This window comes from Dendropsophus ebraccatus, chromosome 11 (genome assembly GCF_027789765.1).
Source record: "Dendropsophus ebraccatus isolate aDenEbr1 chromosome 11, aDenEbr1.pat, whole genome shotgun sequence".
In the NCBI taxonomy this organism is placed as follows: Eukaryota; Metazoa; Chordata; class Amphibia; order Anura; family Hylidae; genus Dendropsophus; species Dendropsophus ebraccatus.
Genome location: NC_091464.1, coordinates 27,329,915 through 27,351,454, shown reverse-complemented (window position 1 = coordinate 27,351,454; position 21,540 = coordinate 27,329,915). Strand labels below are relative to the sequence as shown.

The following is a 21,540-nucleotide window of genomic DNA, read 5'->3' as shown; positions in this document are numbered from 1 at the left end:
AAAGAAGGATGTTCAAAGCAGCTCTGTGATGCCCCATTTTGGCAGTTTCCCTTCAAGTCAATGTTTTACTCTTTTAAGAAGCCTTAGAACATGACTGGAAATTTAAAGGGGGGGTGTTTAGAGATGAGCGAACCGGGTTCGGGTTCGAGTCGATCCAAACCCGAACTTTCGGCATTTGCTTAGCTGTGGCTGCTGAACTTGGATAAAGCTCTAAGGTTGTCTGGAAAACATGGATACAGCCAATGACTATATCCATGTTTTCCACATAGCCTTAGGGCTTTATCCAACTTCAGCAGCCACCGCTAATCAAATGTTAAAAGTTCGGGTTCGGATGGACTGGAGCATGCTCGAGGTTCGCTCATCTCTAGTGGTGTTATGAAGCAAGGAAGGTAAAAATCAGCAAAGTAACTTACATCACTGTACCATTTTTCTTCTCTATGCATCTGATTACTTCCTGGTTTCCTCTCTGAACTGTGACCCTGCTGTTGTGATGCAACAGTGCAGACACTTTCCCACAATCCCCCTTGCTTACATGTAAAGTGAAAACCAACTGCCAGTACTAATAGGACAGATCATGTGACTGCGATTGAACTGAGCATGATTGACCCAACCTAGGGCAACAGGTTATCAAACAAAGCAGACACATGGGGGGGATTGGGGAGTCTATATCTCTCAAACTTGTACATTGAAAACATGTTTGGGTATGTTCACAAAGAGTAAAATTAGGGGAATTACGCGGCCCCCTGTCTGCTTCAATGGGACGGCTCGAGCCCCCCCACTTCTGCCACTCTCTGCTCAAAGAATTGACATGTCAAGCAGAGAGCCGCGGATGCGAAGGCGTGCGAGCCGTCCCATTAAAACAGAGAGCAGGAGGGATTCCGTGGCGGAAAGCTCTGCTGCAGAATTCCACCGATTTTACTGGCCCTTACAGTTAACATAATGCCTCAGTATAGACCTAGTTTTCTTCACGACTTCACCCCTTTAATATGCCAAGCCGTGAGCTCCCCACATGCTATCTAGTCTTAATAAAAAGAACTATCACCGCTGCTTCCATCACTTCATTACTTCTTAAACTTTCAGTCCTGGCCCTCAAAATTCAGTTCAAGGGTTTCTATATTAATACGGACAGTGGCGAATAACTTAATATACTGCCATCAACACTTATGGACCATCGGATGCCAGAATAAGAGATTTCAACTGTAATAGTTGTAGTAATAGAAACTTCTTAGTTTCACAGAATTATTCTGACAAGAAATGAATACATTTATGTTCCTAATAATCAGCTAATAAAATATGTTCTTGCTCTAGCAAAACTCAGATCTGACCATCTTCTCTTGGAGACAGGCATTCTCATTAAGCTTTAGCCATACACCCTGGGGTACAAGGAGATCTTTTGAAGCACTACAGATTGATTTTAACTATTCAATCTGAAAGAATACATTGAGTTGTATGCAATCTTGTGGACTGCAGCTGTGACTTTATGGTTAATATCAATCAGTAGTGCCACCGAGTCTTTGTGTAGCCCAGGCCTAGGACCCTTTTAGTACTTTGGGTATGATTACCCGACGGGTACAATTAACTAATAAAAAGCCAGCGGAGGCAAGATTCCGATTCCGACAATCAGCGAGGTAATTAGTGAAAGTCTCGCAGCCGCGTTCTTGGCTGGCTGCCGAAACATGTTTCCATGGCAGTGGATTATTAATAAGACATAATGACTCACTCAAGAGCATCCCTTCAAGGGAAAAGTCGCTTCAGGAAAACAAGATTTATATACCACAACTTGGGATTTTCTAGGGCAAATCATGTAGGAAATTGTCTGCACAGAAGGCCATACCTGATGGCATGTGTGATCGCTGGGGTACTGAGCCTTCTCAAAGCAAAAGGAGTCTGTATCGCCTATGGCATCATACCCAAGAGGCAGCGTTCGCAGCAATAATGCCAAACACGGAGAAGCTAGAATACGTGCAGAGCCGAGACGCGCACACAGATGTCCATAAACCATTAGGATACCATTGTGATTTATGACTATCTATATCTCCAGAGTGAAGTGTGACATTTTATTGGCAATTTCACGAATCGCTGCAGGGCGGAAGTATAATTCCTTTATGATTAGCACATGTTCATTATGGAGGGCTCATGATTACTACTTAGTACAATAATAATCTATTCAGGATTTTACGTGACACCCCGTCTCAGGTATGATAAAACACACAGATACAGAACAATTAAATCGGAAAGGTAAGACAGATGTACTTTGCAGCCTAAAGCGAGGAACGAGTGTATGTTGCATTATGGGTAAGTTAAGGTGAAAATGATCTCACATAGGAAATTATGGTTCATGATCGAATTCAGGTATCTACAAATAATGGTAATATTTGTACTAATATGATATACTCATTGGTGCTCATGGATACTGCCATATTTCTAGTACATTCATTGATCTTGCTTAAGTTTCTGTTATAAGCAAAACCCTCAACACAGTTCTGCATCTGTCATACGGCAAATAAAGGTATCCGACAGATCTTACTAACTTCCAATTGGGTCCTATTTTTTAATTTGCATTAATATTTTTCCCATCATATATGGCAGAATCTTACAGAATTTAGAATCAACCAATCTCCATAGATCTCTACTGTTTATAACATAAGTGTCCAGTCAAGGGAAGTACAGTGAGTCCGGACCTCTGTTTCTGCCTTCTTGACATTCTGCCCTAGACAGCAGACCCCAACTGAGCAACAGTTTCTACACTGCTAAGTGCTGGTGCAAACAGTTAGGGTGAGTTCACACTACAGAAATCTCGCAGATAGCATCTCACGGATTTTGCTCCTCACCCCAGCTTGACTCTCCACCAATGCTATAGACTCCATTCTACGCTCGGGCAAATTCAGCCGTTCGCCCAAAGAATTGACATGTTATGGAATCTGCCCCAGCATAGTATAGAGTCTATGGCACGGCGGAGAGTCAAGCACGAGCGGCTCAATCCATGGGACGTTATCCGCGAGAATTCCAAAGTGTGAATGCACCCTTAGAGGAGAAAACAGGCCAAAGTCCGTGTCAGCAACATCTGGAAACGCAGTCAGAACACAGACAGAATCAAGAGGCAAGCAGGGGGTCAGATAATGAGGAGTAGTGTAGAGGGCAAGCCACAACTATCACAGGCATCTGCTGTATGCAGACACATGACAGGTACTGTTAAAGAGTACCTGTCAAAAAAAACTTTTAGGCTATGTTCATACTACGTAAGTCTCCGGACGGATGTACGGCGGCACAGTTCACACTACGTAAGAACTTACGCGAGGATCGTCCGCGACGCCGTAAAAAATGAACCAGACCATTGTTTGAGGACGAAAATGCCGTAACTTACGCCCGTAGCGTAACATGCGGTCCCATACGTAGTGGTGATTTCTTCATTTTTCAAGCTTTTTGTGCCGATCCAAAAGGTTCTGTGGGGTGTCCGGGGCTAGGCGAAGATTTCCAAGTAAAAGACCGCTGTCAGATTGCTACGTAGGGCGCTCGTGAAGCGTAAGTAGACTGCGGGCGTAAGTTCGCGCTCCGTACGTAGCCGGCCGCAAGTAGCGTAAATCTCCGGCCGGAGTTTAACGCGTATATACGACATATATACGCAGTGTGAACATAGCCTTAACATGCCATCAGACATGTCAAAACTAATTGATCACAGCAGCTGAGACCCGCTGTGATCAGGAGATATAGCTGAGGAGAGAGAGTGGCAGGAGCACCGTATGTCCATAACTGATTGTTCCAAGAAGACAACATTGTTGGAATTAGTGGCCTGCTGGGGAATGGATAGCACTGCTGTCGTGCTCTCTCCCTGGCTAGATCTCCCAATCACAGTGGGTCTCAGCAGTGAGATCTGCTGCAATCAATAACTTTTCACATGCCTGATGACACGTCAAACATTATTTTTAATGACAGTGACTTATTAAATATCCCTCCAAAACTTTCTGCAGGAGTGCCGAGCCACGCAAATGGCCCATTGTTCCTGCAGTGCTCAGTGATTACCAGGCCCCAGTGACTAGTTTATTAAAAAGCTCCTGACAATCACTTTAATGTCAGGAACTTACCTGTCCATGTTACTGTGGCAGGTGTGGCTTTCTCACTACGGTGTTGGGAACAGGACAGGAGTCCAGGGACCACCCAGTCTGCTGATGCTGCGGTCTTACAGTGAATCAGCGACCAGGGGCATGTCAGTTCAGCCTCACCAAGCTTCCTCTGTGTCCTCCTATCATGTCTCCAGGTACCCCACTGCCTGCCGCCATTTTAAAGATGAACTTGTCTCAACATAGACACAATCACTGCCCAGTAAGCTGTCCCGTCTCAGCCAGCAATTGGTTGAGCGGGCTGTCACTGGCGACTAGTTAGTCACTGAAGAACTGAACTGAAGACACCACAGGAGGACTCCAGGGGAGCATGGTGAGGTATGAATAAGATGTTTATTATATTTTATATAAAGGCAGCATTATACAAAAAGGTTTACCCCTTGAATTGCTACTTTACAGAGTGGTTTTACCAATATATAACAATATAAGTTATACATAGCTCAGAGGGTGCGAGTATGAAAACAAAAAACAGCTAAATCAGTTCACTAATGTTCACTTTTACTGGGCTGCACCTTTTCACAGTTATCCAACATGGTTTTACTAAAGTATTTTATTAGGTCAAGGGGAATGCTGCCATGACCAAAGCCCCTTGTGCTACTAGGTAAGAGATTGTGAAGTTCTGTATTTAATAGCATAAGCAGGTTGCAGACCCAGCGCTCGCAGTCATTACAGATGATAAAGACGATCCTAAAAGAACCATTGTAGTAGGAAGCTATAGAGATGTATTTATGCCGCTGTGAGTGAGCTGGTTCCCGTCTGTACCAGGCACATCACTGCAGGCACAGAACGAATCTTACCAGAGGACAAGACACTACTCAAAGCTAATTGACATTTGTAAAATGACTACTCTGATGTAAAAAGTGTCTGGTCTGGGCTATGTGGAGCATTTTAACTAAAAGGTCAATTGCCTCTGGTTCCCATTATATATGAAGATGAAGCCTTAGAGTCACAATGGCTGCATTACAACAGTATTGTTCTAGCTAACTCGGTATCGTGAATGTGAACTTACCGGAATTCTAATACATGTTAGTGTTATAAAATAAAAATGTATTTATCTGAACATATAAAAAGGAATTCATAAGACCTTACATGAATTAGTTGTAATTAGCCCTGGAGATAAAGGGTGTCGAATTATGTTAATTATACAGGAAGGTAGTTGGTAAAATGAAGCGATGGGCCTACACCATAGAGGTCATATGAAAATATTGAGTAGTTTATGGATTAATATCTTATTTAAGCTCCACCTTGAAGCCCACTTTAAACATGATACTATAATCCTGCATTATACGCAATGTCGTAATATTTATTTAATGGAGAAGACCCGACCAGGATCAGTCAGACCCCACAAAATAGAATAAATTGTCTACTTGCATGTGATCAGATGGCTGCATGTAGTTGTGGTATTCTGAAGGTCTTGGCTTTCATGCAGTTGGAAATACTTCCAGGTCCGCTGCCACCTACCATCTTTGGAGGGTATTTGTGGGTATTTGTGATCTGACTGGTCATGGTCGGGTTTTCTACATTGTGTTTCAACACACCGGTTGAGCAGCAGTGGGATCTTCTATAAGGCTTGTGTTAGAGTTCTGCTTAATGTCGCACAACCTCTTTAGGTAAGGGAGCATAGTGTAAGATTATATCATTCACTATACTGCACTGAAGATACTACACCAGAAGGCGCTCTTCGTTTTTCCTTTGGCTCCCATTAATATGTATAGTAAGCTGGATGCACCATGCGGCACTGCGGCTCAGATGGGTGCTATAACCTCAGGTAGTCGGACTCCTGACCACCAAAGTAGTACAACAGATCCCAGAAGAGGCAGCACTCCAACATTCAGTGAAAAAAAGATGATTCTATTCACCCATCAATGTGCGACGTTTTGATCTATCAACTCATTGGGAGATCGAAACATCGCACATTGATGGGTGAATAGAATCTCTTTCTTCACTGAATATTGGAGTGCTGTTCTGAGATCTATTAATATGTATATGTTGCAGGGAAATGATAGAATCCAGGATATTTGATCCCGGGAAATGATGAAATGACCGCGCTGTTACATCATTTCCCTGAAGTCAGTCAGGGATTTAATCAAATGATGAAATGAACGAGTCGCCGTAGCATTGCTTACCCTATTGGGCCAATCGTTTGCAGTGTTACTTGCGCCTGAAGGGGAAACGGCGGCGACAGTAAAGCATTGTTTGTGGAACGGAATCTGCCGAAGCCCAATCACGTGACGTTTGTAAAAAATCCAGCGCACGCAATATATATGTGTCATTACCATAAAAGCAGAAGGATACGGATCAAAAATCCGTCACTATGCTGAAAGGCGGAGAGAGCTAAAGATCGAAGGGAAAGTGCAGCAAAACACCTGTAAAGATCGGCTGAAAAAAAATGAAAAGTTTATTTGATGAAATTTAAAGACGTGTCAGTGGATTCCACAGTTTTGGTGTATGTACCTAAGGGTGAAAGAAGCTCATTAGATGGAAGTACCATTGTGGGGATCATAGAAGAATACTATCCTGTGAACAGTCCAAAATGCAACGTAAAAAAAAAAAAAAAAAGTGCCTCTGTTATCAGCCTAACTTCCTATTTCCTTTGTTAATTAATGTACGACTATTGTCGTATTGCCTAATAAATAAACATAGAGCCGGACTACTGCTGACTTTTCCTGAAAGGTGTCAGGGATTTGATCTTCAGGGAAATGATGTAACAGCGCTGTCATTTCATCATTTCCCGGGATTTGATCAAATCCCTGAATCTATTATTTCCCTGCATCATACTCAATGTGTCCATCCATCACATGACTGCCCTCTCTCTGGGAGTCTAAACACAGAAACTGCCATGATTTCCATAACAACAAAAAAAATTGCACACATGCTTAATGACATCTACTGTTGATTTAGAAAGTTCTAACGACAGGCACACTTTAACACGAAAGGAGGGATCCAAGGCCAAATTCAAGATTGGTGGATATACAGCAGGTTCCAGAATTACAAAAACACAAAGTCACATGTAAGGGACAAAATAAGTGCGGATTTCAGGGAATGCTGGGAGATTTCAGATGAACAGTTCCTGAAGTTGGCTACTGGTGATCCTGCTCATCGAAGCCCACTGCTGACTGATGCCCATGAGGACCACAGGCCAATCAGCCAAGACCTATCCAATAGAAAAGCCCATGAAACACAAACTGCGCTTTTTTTTCCAACTGCAATTTACGTCTTTACATCAAAATTGTGCTCAAAAAAATAAATAAAGTTAATGTGGTTTAGGTACAATGATTAAAATTACAGAAAAAAACAAAGATGTGTTCCTTCATCCCGCAATGATGTCCATAATTCCAACAACATTGCATACCCATTGGTAAATGTGTAAGGTATGCTTTCGGCCTCATACATTCACTGGCATGTGGGAATGAGGCCTAAGAAATATCTTTTGTGTATATAACCTCTTATAGAGCAAAGCAGCTAAAGGGAATTTCTACTGTACATTAATATAAATGAGCAGTTCATGGCAGCCCAGCCACGGTGCATTTTATAGCTTGTATTGTTTCAATGCATCATAATATAGATAGGATAATGGAGCCGGTGATAGGTATTGGTATTCAGTCAGTCATTCGGAGTCCCTTGACCTGCCTACATGCTCTTGGTTTGTTGCCACGTGGTTTATGTTGTTACAGAACCCCTTAGTGATCGCTAACATCCTTAGCATTTATGATGAGTAAAGTATCGTATACCTATATTTCTATATTCTATATCTGGAACTGTGGCTTTACTAGATTGAAGTTACAATGACTTGAACATATATATGTAGTATTACAAGTGCTTGTTATATATGACTGCCAGAAGTTTGTTTTATCTTCAGAAACCTATTGGACATTGGGAGTTGCATGCTGCAATACATGCCACAGTACATATCTATTCTCCTCTAGAGATATCATTATAAGGCTTCGTTCACACGGAGCAAAACAGGCGTAATTCCGCCATCCTCCCTGTTATAATGACTCGCGCGCTTCCTCTCTCCGCGCTGAAGAATGGATATGTCCATTCTTCAGTGCAGAGAAACGCAGAGAGAGGAGGCGCCAGAGCCTCCCATAGACTGTCATTATGATAAGGAGGCTGGCGGGATTCTTTGCCGCGGAATTGCGCCTGTTTTGCTCTGTGTGAACAATGCCTAAAGAAAATAAAATTTCCCAAGGTAACAACAATACTTGGACCCACTTAGTGCAATGAAGGTTTAGGGTCTTTGCATGAACCGACTAGCAATCTTAGCAGACAAGAGACTGATTAGCAGCAATAGGAGAAGGGGGAGTTTTGAAGTCGGCACTCCTAGACGTAGCAGGTTAAAATGTAACTTTTATTCGTGCATTAAAATCCCATGGTGGGCATAGCAGGACCTACGCGTTTCGCGCTACTGCGCTTAATCATCCATGACCATGATTAAGCGCAGTAGCGCGAAACGCGTAGGTCCTGCTATGCCCACCATGGGATTTTAATGCACGAATAAAAGTTACATTTTAACCTGCTACGTCTAGGAGTGCCGACTTCAAAACTCCCCCTTCTCCTATTGCTGCAAACCAAGCCTACGGCGCCTGGCCAACGCCCTGATGTTCGAGCACCCAACCTTGCACCTAACCTGTCGCTGCTGCATCTAGATCCATTGGTGAGCTGTATCTTTTTCTATATATTTTTTCCTTTTTTTGCTAAGAGACTGATTAGACAGACAGCCCTTGCAACTCACTTCCCTCTCGTTCCCCGCTTGCGGTTTGTGCTATTATACGCAGAGACATTGAGGAGGGATGACCGGGGAGGGGGGCGCAGGAAGCAGGTGGCAGATAGGGTGAACGATGAGCAGCAGACCTTTACTGTGCTGAAAGATCACATTCAGCCGGTATAGTGTATGTCCGTTGTTCGCTACCTTTCAACTGGAACAGTCGATAATCATCCAAGTACGGCCGATATTCGCTTTGTGTAATAGGGCCTTTAGATCTTTGCACTCTTTTAGGCTATGTTCTCACTTTGGGAACAATTTGGGCAAAGTCAGCCATCTCAATATATAGATGGCCGCTAATAACCATCATGATCTTTATTAGTTGCTGTCTATATAACGAGGGGACCGACTTTGCCCGATATGTTCCTGAAGTGGGAACATGGCCTAAGCCTGAAGGTCATATACAGTATAAAAGAAAGACAGCGACTTCTCTTTATGCAATCTCAGGACACATTCCCAACTGTAAACATTGATGGTCACAAAGTATTGTCCAAAAGAGATTAGTAAAAAATTAGTAAACAATTTACAAGGTGAAAGTACAAAAGAACACAACAGAAGATTTTAAACGAGTTGTTCTCAAGATTGAATAGCGAGAATTATGAAGACCAATGTCTGTTTATAATTGTATAGCTACTGCAAATGTATCCTCCACACCTCTGGCCTTTTCAAAGACAAAAAGGGGATGTTTTTAAAGATTCAGCACCTTATCTTTATCTTTTTAGCTCAACTCCATTTTTGCTAAGAAATTAGCTAACCTTTGAAATAAATCTGAAGGGTAAGCTAAGGTAGACGGAACCCCACTACAGCTGTTGATAGGCTGAGCGGACCACACACACACACACCACGACCCGGGTCCTGGCTCAGACCAGGAAGGGACGGGGACCCGAGCGACAGTACATGGCCACCAGCACTGGAGCGGGGGAGGTAAGAGCACTTTATTTCTTTTATCTTGGACTCATGTCAGACTTTTGTCGTTCTCCAGTTGTAAACATGCACCTAATTTATCAAAAAGTCTGTGCAACAATTTAATAAATCAGGCTCATATTTTAAAAACACAATAAGCCCGGGTTCACACTACGTAAAAAACACGTCCGTATTTCATAACAACTGCCGTATTTGCACAAAATAATGGCCCTTGTTTGCGCAAATACGGCTGTTATTATGAAATACGGACGTGTTTTTTACGTAGTGTGAACATAGCCTAAAAAAGTTTTACAGATGATAAATTCCCCCCACTGTTTGCTTTTTATTCTATGTGCACTATCCAGCTGGAACACAAAAAAAAATATACAAATTTGGTCAGCTCTCCTAAAACACCACTCACACTAGGCAGGAGCACGTTGCTATGGCTGAAGAGAAATGCAACAGCTCACCGCAATGCCAAGATACAGACCCACTACAGATATAAAAATCATTAAAAGCAGCCCCCCCAACTGCTAAAAAAAAACTCTTTAAAAACAATGAGGCTCTTGGTTACCATTTGCAAACAGTGTAAACCATCCCACCGCGATAAGGTAGCCTCATGCTCGGGGCATGCAGGATCCATCATATACTGGCCAAATGCACTATCTAGCACTAAGCCTTAGGGCCCTATTCCACCGGACGATTATCGTTTGCATAATCGTTAACGATTAACAATCTCAAACGACCACTATTGCGAAAGACCTGAAAACGTTCAGTTATTTCCATGGAACGATAATCGTTACTTATGATGGTAATTGCGATCGTTTTTTCTTTGCTATTTATTCGCTATTGCGTTCGTATCTATTGCGAATGACCGAACAATGTCTTAGGCTGAAATATCAGAGAAAACTGCACAAATAGCAATAGATTCTGTATTTTTTATTTATGTTTTCACACCACATTTGTGGTGTATATTAGCTGTGGGCCACAGGGAATCTCCTGACATGTCAGGAAAACATATCCGTAGACTCCCCCTCATTACACAACCGAGGGATAAGGAGTGCAATGTTGGCCTCTGCTATTCCAAATAGCAGAATCCAATAAAAAAAAAAAATCTATTTCCATATGCCTTAATACTTTTATGTGCATGGATATTTGCTCTTGGATAAAACAAGAAAAAATTTGTTTGCAAAAAAAAAAAAAAATCTATATCACATGGTATATATTTTTAAAAGGAAGTCAGTGTATCACAGATGCAACCAAGTGGCACCTGTCACAGGGACTTCCCGTCGGACATTACCCAAGCACAGTGTGAAAAGAGCCTTATCTGTATATTATAAATGTATAACCAAGTTCAATACCCCAACCGATGATCTAGAAACTCTTATGTAAACTTTACTTTTACTTTCCCCTCTGACCTTACATTGGTCATGGTGGAATGCAGATAACACACTGGGTGGGACACTTGCTGAGGCAATGGTTGAAGGCCTAAAGAGTCTTATGCCTAAAGGCACCCCATACTTCTTCAATAACTGATAGCCGAACAATCCTCCAGTCGTCAGTTATATCTCCCGTCCGCAACCCATCCTTTCCCATACACCACAACCTCCTCTTATGTATTTGTTTAAAGGCTTCTATTGAGGTGCCAGTGCTTTATGACCAAAGTGAGTTGTGTCTCATGGGCTGAACTGCATTTAGAAGCGTTCCATATGTCAATACTGCCTATTGCAGAATGCGACATTTGGTGCACACTCATGTAACCAAAGTACACTAAAGTAAGGCTGGTTTCACACTGCATTTTTTGTGCATCCATTTTGATTAGTTTTTCCATTGACTTCCATGATTAAAAAAAAAAAAAAAAAAACAGATCCAATAACAGATCAAAATGCACCCATTTTTTTTAGGATACAAAAAAATGTGGTCGACCATGTTTTTGTCTACACTATAAAAAATGGATGTGTTTTGATAAATTTTTGATCCTTAATAATGGAGGTCAATGGAAAAAGGATCAAAATGGACGCACACAAATGCATCTGTTTTTTCATCCATTTTTACAAACCCAGTGTGAACCCAGCCTAAACAACATAAAAGAAAACAACCTGTAAGGCTTGAGCTAGCCTTACACATAAAACAGTTGTTAGACAAATAAGCGTTCATCCAACAGCTATCTGTCCCAATCCCCTCATATACAGCATGGTTGTCTGAGTAAGGGCCCTATTACACAGAGCAATAACCTGATTCGGCCGCTTATCGCTCCGTGTTGTAGAGACAACAATCCATTGGCTGATCATGTTTTTTGGTCCTCACTTAAAATTGTCAGATGCTGTGCATTGTTACATGTAATAGCTGACGATTGTATAAAGAAAAGTACCGTATTTAACTCACCTGGGGCCGCCTCCTGGGCTCCGCGCGCCTCCCGTACCATTCCCGGCACAGGCAGTGTGACATACACTACCCCCGCCGGAGACGGAGATCGCCGAACCGGGCAGCCAAGCGTCTCATCTGAGAGGCTCGGAGACACTCAGCTGCCGGGAGAGCTTCGGGAGAATGAGAGGGGTTTTGGGAACTTCCGGCGCCTCTCTAATTCTCCTGAAGCATTTCTCCGGCAGCCGAGCGTCTCCACCATCCCACCCAGGTGGTGTAATTACTTTTGCCAGTATAAGATGGATCTTGCATGCCCACAGCATAGGCGTATTGCATGCCATGGAGAGGCCATAGTACAGTGTAGGGTCTGCCCCGAGCATGAGGCCACCTTATCGTGGTGGTGTGGTTTACACTGTTTGCAAATGGTAACTAAGGGCCTCATTATTTTTGTGGGAATTTTTTTTTAGCAGTTGGGGCGGCTGCTTTTAACTATTTTCATGTCTGTATCTTGCCATTGCGGTGAGCTGTTGCACTAATCATTATAGCCAAAAAAATCCTCTTCAACAGATGCATTTCAGGGACAGTAAGTATAGGTGCACCTTACAAGACAAAGCCATTCTTAGTAAACTGCTGCTGTATATTGATCGACAATTATCCTGCTTAGAAATACCAGCTTGGAGCCCTGCCATGAGAGGCAACACATAAGACTGCAGGATGTCCTGTATATCACTGAGCTGTTTGAGCTTATTCCTACATTCTGTGCTTCACGGACAAAACGGAGGGGAAAGCCCTGTAGTGAAGTCCACACAACCCCTCCCCCACGCACACATCCTCTACAGTATGATACTGGGAACTGGGAAACTGTTCAAATAGTCGTGGCACTGTAATGACAAGGCCGTTACTTCATTACAGTGCCACAAATTTTTAAACAGTCTCCCCACTCCCAGAATCATATTGTAGAGGATGCCGTGCAGGGCTTGGGGGCCATACTTCACTACTTCACGTCCGTGCAACACAGAACATGGGAATAAGCTCCTAGTGTCACTCGAATCACTACTACAATGGCTCCTTAGATCATCACACCAGCATTTGGGGCAGTGCTTCCTTCCACAGCAAAGGCAAGATAAAAACATTAATCATGAGGCTGACGTTAAATTTTAAATAGAACCTTGATTCTTTGCCAAAGACTATACAATTGGGGTCCAAGTTTCTTGTTACCGACACCTCTGCAAAGTAAAACAACGATGGCTGTCATTGACAAGACACATAATGGGTGAAATGACACTAAAATTCCTTCTACTAAGCATCTGGAAATGGTCCAGGCAGAGACAAGTGTTTAATGAAGGTGCTACGTCTGGATGGGGAACAAAGAAATTGTGGGAGCTGCTTGTACTCAAAAAATCCTCTCTACCGGCGGTCTGTCTGGGCCACCAGGAGCCTGTTCACTGTGTGTATGTGCCCTCATGCCACCATCTCAAAATCAGCAAAATGTCTTACATCATAGAGGCATGTCTAGCAGACAACAATCTCTCACCAAGAGTAACAATACCCATAAATAGTCTCTGGGACCCTGTCTATAGAGCAGCGGGAAAGCACTTGTATACAACATAAATCAAAAATAGACTGACCAAGGTCAGCGGGCGAAAAAAAAGTATTTATTCATTCACAAGCAAATAATCTATGGCTGTATCCATGTTTTCCAGGGTGGGTTCCCGGGTGGTATCCTCCCCTCTGTGCGGAGCGGCCAGCCTGAGGGATATGAGCCCAGATCAGTTTTGTATGAAGTTTTGTACAAACGAAACTGGTTTGCTCCTAGTTTCAGCTCATCAATGGAGCTTTTTCAAACAAATGAGAAAAGCTCTACTGATGAGCTGAAACGTTGAAGATTGTTTGCTTAATTAAAGAGTCTTTAAAAAAAAAAAAAAAAAGTACGTGCAGGCTTGCATGGGCAGTAATTTTGTGATTCTTCCTGGACTTTTTTCTTCTTTTTTCAGCAATAAGCCCAATCCCTTTGCTCACCTTATCTGCAGTTCTCCTAAACTCGATGGGCGTGTACAGGAAGTGATGTCATCTTGAAAATGGCATCATACCCAAGCCATGTCTGGGACTTCGCAGGTCACTTCCTGTGTTTGTTTTTTTTAGACAAATGAACAAAAGGGAACAGGGACTGCAGTTTGAAAAAAAAAAAAAGAGAGACACCTAGTGGCCACATCTTTAAAGGGGAACTCCAGATAAAAACTTTTTTTCTATTAAAAGTACATTAAAAGTTAAATATATGTGTCTATACAATGTATTACTGTACCTGTGCGGTTCTGCCACACTGGTAGCTGATAGAAATCCAGGAAGTGAAGAATAATGGCCTCTCTGCCAATCCACATTGTCTCCTGCTCCTTCTGCTATCCCCCTTAGGGTACAAATACACACACCGTATACGCAGCAGATTTGATGCTGTGTTCAGCCATTTAGATCTAATCTGCTGCGTTTCTGCTGCGTATCGCAGCAGTAAATATGCTGCGTATACGGTGTGTGTGTTTGTACCCTTAGGAGACAAATCTTCCATGCCTCGTTTGCTGAGATCAGGCTGATGATGCAGACAGGGGGTAGGGCGTGATCTCTTAGAAGGCTTGGCTGGATCCCCCAATCCCCTGAGTGATTCACCATCTCTGACTAGCCAGAAGCAGGCGTTACACTGATTTCTCTAATTGCGCAGAAGTGTGCAGTGAAATTAGGTCTGTGTTCACACATGTCGGAGTGTCATTGCACTACTGCAGCGTATTCACAAAAATGATGCTAAACGGTAGTGAGGATCAGAGCCTTATTGTGGGGCTCAACTTCAAAGATAACAGATGCTTGATCATAATATGTGCGTGGAAATGAAAAGAAAAGAAAAATCAAAAAGTTCTTTACTTTATTCCAATATCAGCGTTACAGGTAGAGAATACAGCACGCTGTGTGGTGTTACAGGTAGAGAATATAGCGCGCTGTGTGGTGTTACAGGTAGAGAATACAGCACGCTGTGTGGTGTTACAGGTAGAGAATACAGCGTGCTGTGTGGGGTTACAGGTAGAGAATACAGCGCTGTGTGGTGTTACAGGTAGAGAATACAGCGTGCTATGTGGTGTTACAGGTAGAGAATACAGAGTGCTGTGTGGGGTTACAGGTAGAGAATACAGTGTGCTGTGTGGGACCACAATGAAATCATAAATTACTGCAAATAATTCAGTAACACAATGAAACTGCAATGTGTGAACACAGCCTAGATGTTCTGCAGCAGCTTTGGGTGGGGAACAGGCAGGGTGGAGGACTGTGATGAACAGCTGAGGGAAAGCATTGCATTCTGGAACCTTTAGTACTGTGTACAACTGACAAACCAGGAAGTACAGAAACACAAAACAGAACAAAACCCCCCAAAACAAACCTTTGTCACACAATCCCTGCACTCATAGAAGTGATCAGGGGTTACATTCCACATAGTAGCAAAAAAAAAAAAAAAACTATCCTGGATGGATTTTTTTTTACTGCAGGATCGCAATCACATGAAAGTTAAGGGGTAGCAAGACAGGCAGTGCAAGAGTTCCTGGTCATGCAATTGCTGTGTAGCCCTAGCCTTATGGGTGAATAAACACCTTCTTTTTCACTAATATCGTAGTGCTGCAGTTTTTATTTCTTTTTTTTTTTTTTCCAATTAGCATATATATATATTTTTATTATTATTTTATACATTCTTTACGTTATTAGACAACCTGTACTGTTTGCTTAGCCTAGCTTTATGTCGGCCAGGACCTCTCCTTTCGGTCAATGTTTTTAATGTCATTTCCAGCTTCCTCTATTTTATCATCCTCACACACGAAACAGTTTGTTCTGCTAAATGTTAATTACTCTGCTATAAAAATGTGTCAGTGCACCGGCCAGTGATAAAGCCTTCTTATCGCAGCGTGCCAAGGCAAGTGAACTCACCCTGGAAAGGACAGATAAAACAGCACTATATAGGAAAGTCAACTGAGCAGAAGAAAGCAAAGGTATTACACGCACCTTCTACAGCGAAGCTTTCTAATTGGTGCATCCACAAATCCTGTGATAGCATCCATACAGCTTGGTGCTAGTGCTCCCTCCCTCTTCACCTCTTGTAAAAGCATTCCGGCCTTGTATGATTCTAGTAGAAGAATAGGCTTTACTCAACCTTATTCCGGCTCAAAAACTGTTCATGCTCGGACATTGTTCTGAGGACCAGAGCTCAGAGCTCCTGACATCATGATTTATTATGATGCCGGGTGCTCTGTTTAAAAGTTTCCGCTACTGTACTGACACAGCCATGCGGTTACAGACGGAATTAATGGCTGTTTAAAAGTCTGAGCTACTGTATTGAGCGAAAGTCAGTACAGTAACGCAAACTTTTAGGGTGGGTTCACACGTAACAGAATCACAGTGGATTTCACGCTGTGGGTTTGCAGCAAAATCCGCTGCAACTCGCCTCCTGTCGGTTTGAATAGGATTGCATACTCACAGCAGCATTGTCATCCCACTGTGAGTACGTAGGCGGCAGTCCCCTTAAAGTGACTGTACCACCAGGCCCAGGCTGAAGCACTGGAGGCGGGCCGACCCACCCATAGTGGGAGGAAACCCTAACCCCTCTATGATAGGGTTCCATTGATTCTAATGGAGTCACGTCATGGAGGGACTGGGGTTTCTTCCCACTAAGGGTGGGTCGGCCCGCTTCCAGTGCTTCAGCCTGGGCCTGGTGGTACAGTCACTTTAACACAATGCCCGATGCATACATACTCCGGCTTGTTTTGTGGCTCCCCTGACTGCGGGAAGTCAGGGCCCTGGGTGCCAAAGAACAAGTTGGAGAGCAGACCGGTAATGTATGCACCGGGCATTGGGGGTTAAAGGGCTTATCCAGTGCTACAGAAACATGGCCACTTTCTTTTAGAGACAACACGACTTTTGTCTCCAGTTCATTTGCGGTTTGCAATTAAGCTCCATTTACTTCAATGGAACTGAGCAGCAAAACCCCGCCCAAGCTAGAGACAAGAGTGGGGCTGTCTCTGGAAGAAAGTGGCCATGTTTTTGTAGCGCTGGATAATCCCTTTAAATAGATTGCCACTTACATACTCGCAGTGGGATGATAATGCTCCTGAGAGTTGCGAATCGCAAAGTTGCGAACCCACCCTTAAACAGTTTTAGAGCCCCCAGCATCATATGAATCATAATGTTGGGAACTCCAATTTCCACTTTGCAGAACACTGTAACGGACAGTTTTATTTCCGGATGTGTGCATGTCCCCTAACATTTACATCAGTTTCTTATCACAAGAGAAATCACAGTAAGGGTGCCTTTACACAGAGAGATTTATCCGACAAATTTTTAGAGCCAAAGCCAGGAACAGACTATAAACAGAGATCAGGTCATAATGGAAAGCCTGAGATTTCTCCTCTTTTCAGATCCATTCCTGGCTTTGGCTTCAAAAATCTGTCAGATAAATCTCTCTGTGTACAGGCATCCTAACAGCACTGTGCACAGGTTGCATGAAGGATTCCACCAGCAACCAATTAAACTCCATGTCATTATTGTAAGACCATTAAGGTCCATTTTGGACAAAAAAAAAAAAAAAGCAGCAGCATGTAGTGATAATTAGAGATGAGCGAATCACTCATCTAAAGAAAGTGAAGTGCTTCGTTTGATCAGCTCTGCTGACAAAACACATACCCACATTCCTGGGGAGAAAATAAACAGCTGCAGATGTAATTTATCGCCATTATCCAATAAGGCCCCATTCACACATTCAGTAGTTTTTCAAGACCGTATATGATGTCTGCAATGATTCGCAATCTTCCTCCACAATCCCCCCAAAAATGTGTCTGTAATGCATCCGTAATGCGGATCAGCAAAGAAGGGAGAGTTAAAAAAGTGGGAATGGTTTAAGATGATTACGCATCAATTTTCTTTACAGATTGGCAGACGTTATGGACGTTTCTTCTGTATAAGATTACGGATCTGTAAAAATTACAGACACATTCCAATAGACTTCTATGGGACAATCTGTGCCGCAATCACCGTCCGTACTAGAGCTTTTCAGTCATTTTTACAGCATCAATTCTTGCAGATTGCTGATCTGTAAACCTACGGACAGTGTGAACAGGCAAACTAAAATCAATGGGGCCTATATTTGTCTTTAATTGCAAATCTCAGGCCCCTTTACATTGCCCTAAAAACTCGGAAAAACGCCAAAAAAAACACCATGGAGTTTTTATTTATTTTTTTTCAAAAACGCCAGTGGCCAGATGTTATCTGGAAGCCGATGGAAGTTTATGATATGCATTACATGCCATTTTTTGGGGTGGCGTTTTTCTCTTCTATCTGGCATTTTTGAGGCTTTGTGGCAGTTTTTCCAAAACATAGCACACTGAGGGTGTGGCGTTTTTTAGCCAAACTGTGTTTTGTTTTTCTCCCATAGACTTCAATGGGATTGTTTTTGTCTCAAAAACGCAATTTTCTGGCATTTGTCACCTTTTGTGGTCCAGCAGCTAGGTCATGTGATAGCAGAGAGAAAAAAGTTCAGCACACAAAAACGCCTAAGCCACAAAAAAGATCATTCATGCTAAGTCAAAAATGCTAGAAAAAATGCCAAAACCCTCAAAATTCAAGGGAAAAAAAGCAGTTTTTCTGGAGGCCTGAAAAACACCACACAAAAACTATGTGAGAGGGCATCCTGAATTCTGCAATCACTGACTGCAGACTAGGGATGGTCCGAACCCTCCAAGGTTCGGGTTCGTATGAACCCGACCGCTCGGCATCAGATTCCCATTGTCTTCCACCTCCTTGGAGCGGGAGGATACAGCGGGAGGACCGCCTGGAAAACTGGGATACAGCCTATGGCTATGGCTGTATCCCAGTTTTCCAGGCGGTTTTCCCGCTGGATCCGCCCGCTGCACGGAGCGGGCAGATAGCGGGAATCATTACCGAGAGTTCGGGTTCGTATGCGGTTCGGACCATCCCTACTGCAGTCCCTTAGGCCACATTCCCTCATCCGTAATTTTGCATACTTTATGGACGGGAAGGCCTGTAATGGATTATTTCCCCGACCGGCATGATGTACCAATATAATGTTGGCAATGGAGAAACTGAATCTCCACGGCACTGAAATGACAGACTGTCCAGGAAACTACATGTTGCTCATATAGACACAACCAGACTGATGGCACCATTTATGAATGTGATGGCACCCCAACACTGGGCAAGATATGATAGACCCATGTCCTCGCCACATTTAGTACGACATAAATTACTGCAGGAGTTGTTACACAGCAATGACAGCGGGCCAGGATAACAGCGGAAGCGGCGGCCATGTCAATGTTGTGCCCAGCAGAGGACACTCGGGAGCGCACACGTTGTACTCACGCATTGGGAGCTGCTGCCAGGATGGGCGCCGAACCAAGTACAATTGTCTGCCATGCTGCTCCCTCCACTGCGTCACACGGGCCGCCTCCGGAACAGTTCAGCGGCCCGGGTTACTTTTCACGCTGCTAACCATCATCGTCAGGTGTTTGGGAGTCTGGAGGGCACCCCGACTATATAAGAAGGGTGCTCACTGATGGCATGTGGCACAATGCCCTGTTTTTCCCGCCTAATTCAGTCTCCTGCCTGATAAAGGGGTTAAAAGTTTATAGTCGGTGTTTTCCTCCCCCTCTTCCCAGGGTCTGGTCACATCCAGGGTGGTGGCTTTACAGTAAGGCCAATCTTGGTAAACTACGTCATTTTGTAAGCCCTCCCTTGTTATATGCTTATGGCTACCCCTCCCATCAGCCTCCCAGTCTCTGCTGAGCTGTGCTAGCTGGTTCAATGCAGTGAGCCTGCTTCTATCTGTGCCTCAGCCTGTTCTGCTCCCCTCCCTTCCTCCCCCAGTCAGTCAGTATGGCTTCCTTCACAGCCCTGTCAGCTCAGCTTTTCTCCCGGCCTTAGCCACCACCGTCGCCCCCTGCACCTGTCCGTGCCGCTTCCGTAGCCTCCCCGCAGCTGTTACGTTATGTGCACTCCTGGAGTCTGTTGTCTGCACTTTCTCCTGTGTATAGGAGCACTTTTTCCTGTGTACAAGAGCTCAGGCCTGCAGCTCCTTGGCCTCTCAGCCATCTTCCGCCCCTCCTCCTTTTCCTCTGCCAAAGCCATTAACCCCTGCCCTGCTGTTTCAGTGGCTTCTGCTGAAGCATCTAATGTAGCTGAACATACTGCAGCCCACATTCCTCAAAGCACACCTGCCCCAGTGATGGTAACTGATGGGGCAGTTATTAATGAGGTTCCCTAGCAGCTGGCACCTGTAGTCCCCCCTACCATAATCCAAAGAGGGGTGCCCCTACTATAATGCTACTGAGGAGACATCCCCTATGCCACCCCAAACTGACAGGTCCCAGGGTCATCATCCCCATTCCAAGCATCGGCATAGGGCCAGCAGATGATGAGCCTGCTGATCGTTATCTTCCAAGGGTTCGCTGTGACATCGCCGCAGGAGCTCCACTGGGTACAGACAACACTGCTCCTGTCACCACTCCAGTGGTTCCAGGAGCCACAGGAGTTCCAATGCTCCTCGGATGATCGAAGACGCGAGATGCAGAGAATCGTCGCGCTCCTCCGTGGGGCGAGTCTGAGACAGTCAAGCACGCCGCATCCAGATCCTGTACCAGCTGCACCAACGGCACCAGACGAGCATATATATATGTGTGCACAGTAGTTATTATAAGATAGCTGTATTCATATGGCTAAACATTTAAAAACACCATAGCCCTGCAACATCCTTCCTGAAGAAGCTGCAAAGTGGCAGCGTAATGTCTAGGCTGTTCTATCCCACTGTTATTCCGGGCATGGTGGTTTTAGGTTATACACTTTCAGATGACACTACTTTACACTATTTTGTTGTCATGCTTAAATTTCGTTGTATTTGTATTTAATCCTATACCCAGGATACTTAGTGAGTGTATTGTACTCCATTACAGTTTGGGTGCATGTCCTCCATTATGAAGATGTTGCAGGGCTATGGTGTTTTTAATGTTTTATAAATGTTTAGCCATATGAATAAAGCTATCACATAATCATTGGTGTGCACATGTTTATTATTAATTAAAGTGCCCAATCTACATGTAGAGCATTTGTTGCACCCATTTCTTTATTGTACATCGTGATAGTGGTGCCCACCCTCCATTTTGTTCCTTTAGTTGCATCAATGAATCCAAGGAGCCCAGTGAGCGTAACCGGGATGGCAGCTTAGTTAGAACAAGACCCCAATAGAGAGGCAGCAGAGGTATTTAGGACGGGCCTTCAATTTAGTTTTTTCATACCTTTTGTTTATTCTAGTCCTAGAGAAAAGTTGCAAAAAGAAGGGAGCTATGCCTAAATGCGGGT

At 43.7% G+C, this 21,540-nt stretch overlaps 1 protein-coding gene across 4 annotated transcripts in view; it reads right to left on the bottom strand.

Moving 5' to 3' along the window:
• LOC138767870 (uncharacterized) overlaps positions 1 to 20,277 on the bottom strand; it is a 341,381-nt gene extending 321,104 nt beyond the window's left edge. For 2 of the 4 annotated variants that reach the window (XM_069945715.1, XM_069945720.1), the window contains exon 1: positions 19,549 to 20,277. In XM_069945715.1, coding sequence (XP_069801816.1) covers positions 19,549 to 19,602 — 54 coding nt within the window. In that variant the 5' untranslated portion in view covers positions 19,603 to 20,277. Of the gene's footprint in view, positions 1 to 16,182; positions 16,304 to 19,548 lie in introns of those variants that run through there. The other 2 variants (XM_069945717.1, XM_069945716.1) reach the window with 2 other exon arrangements.
• Between the last annotated feature and the right edge of the window lie 1,263 nt (positions 20,278 to 21,540).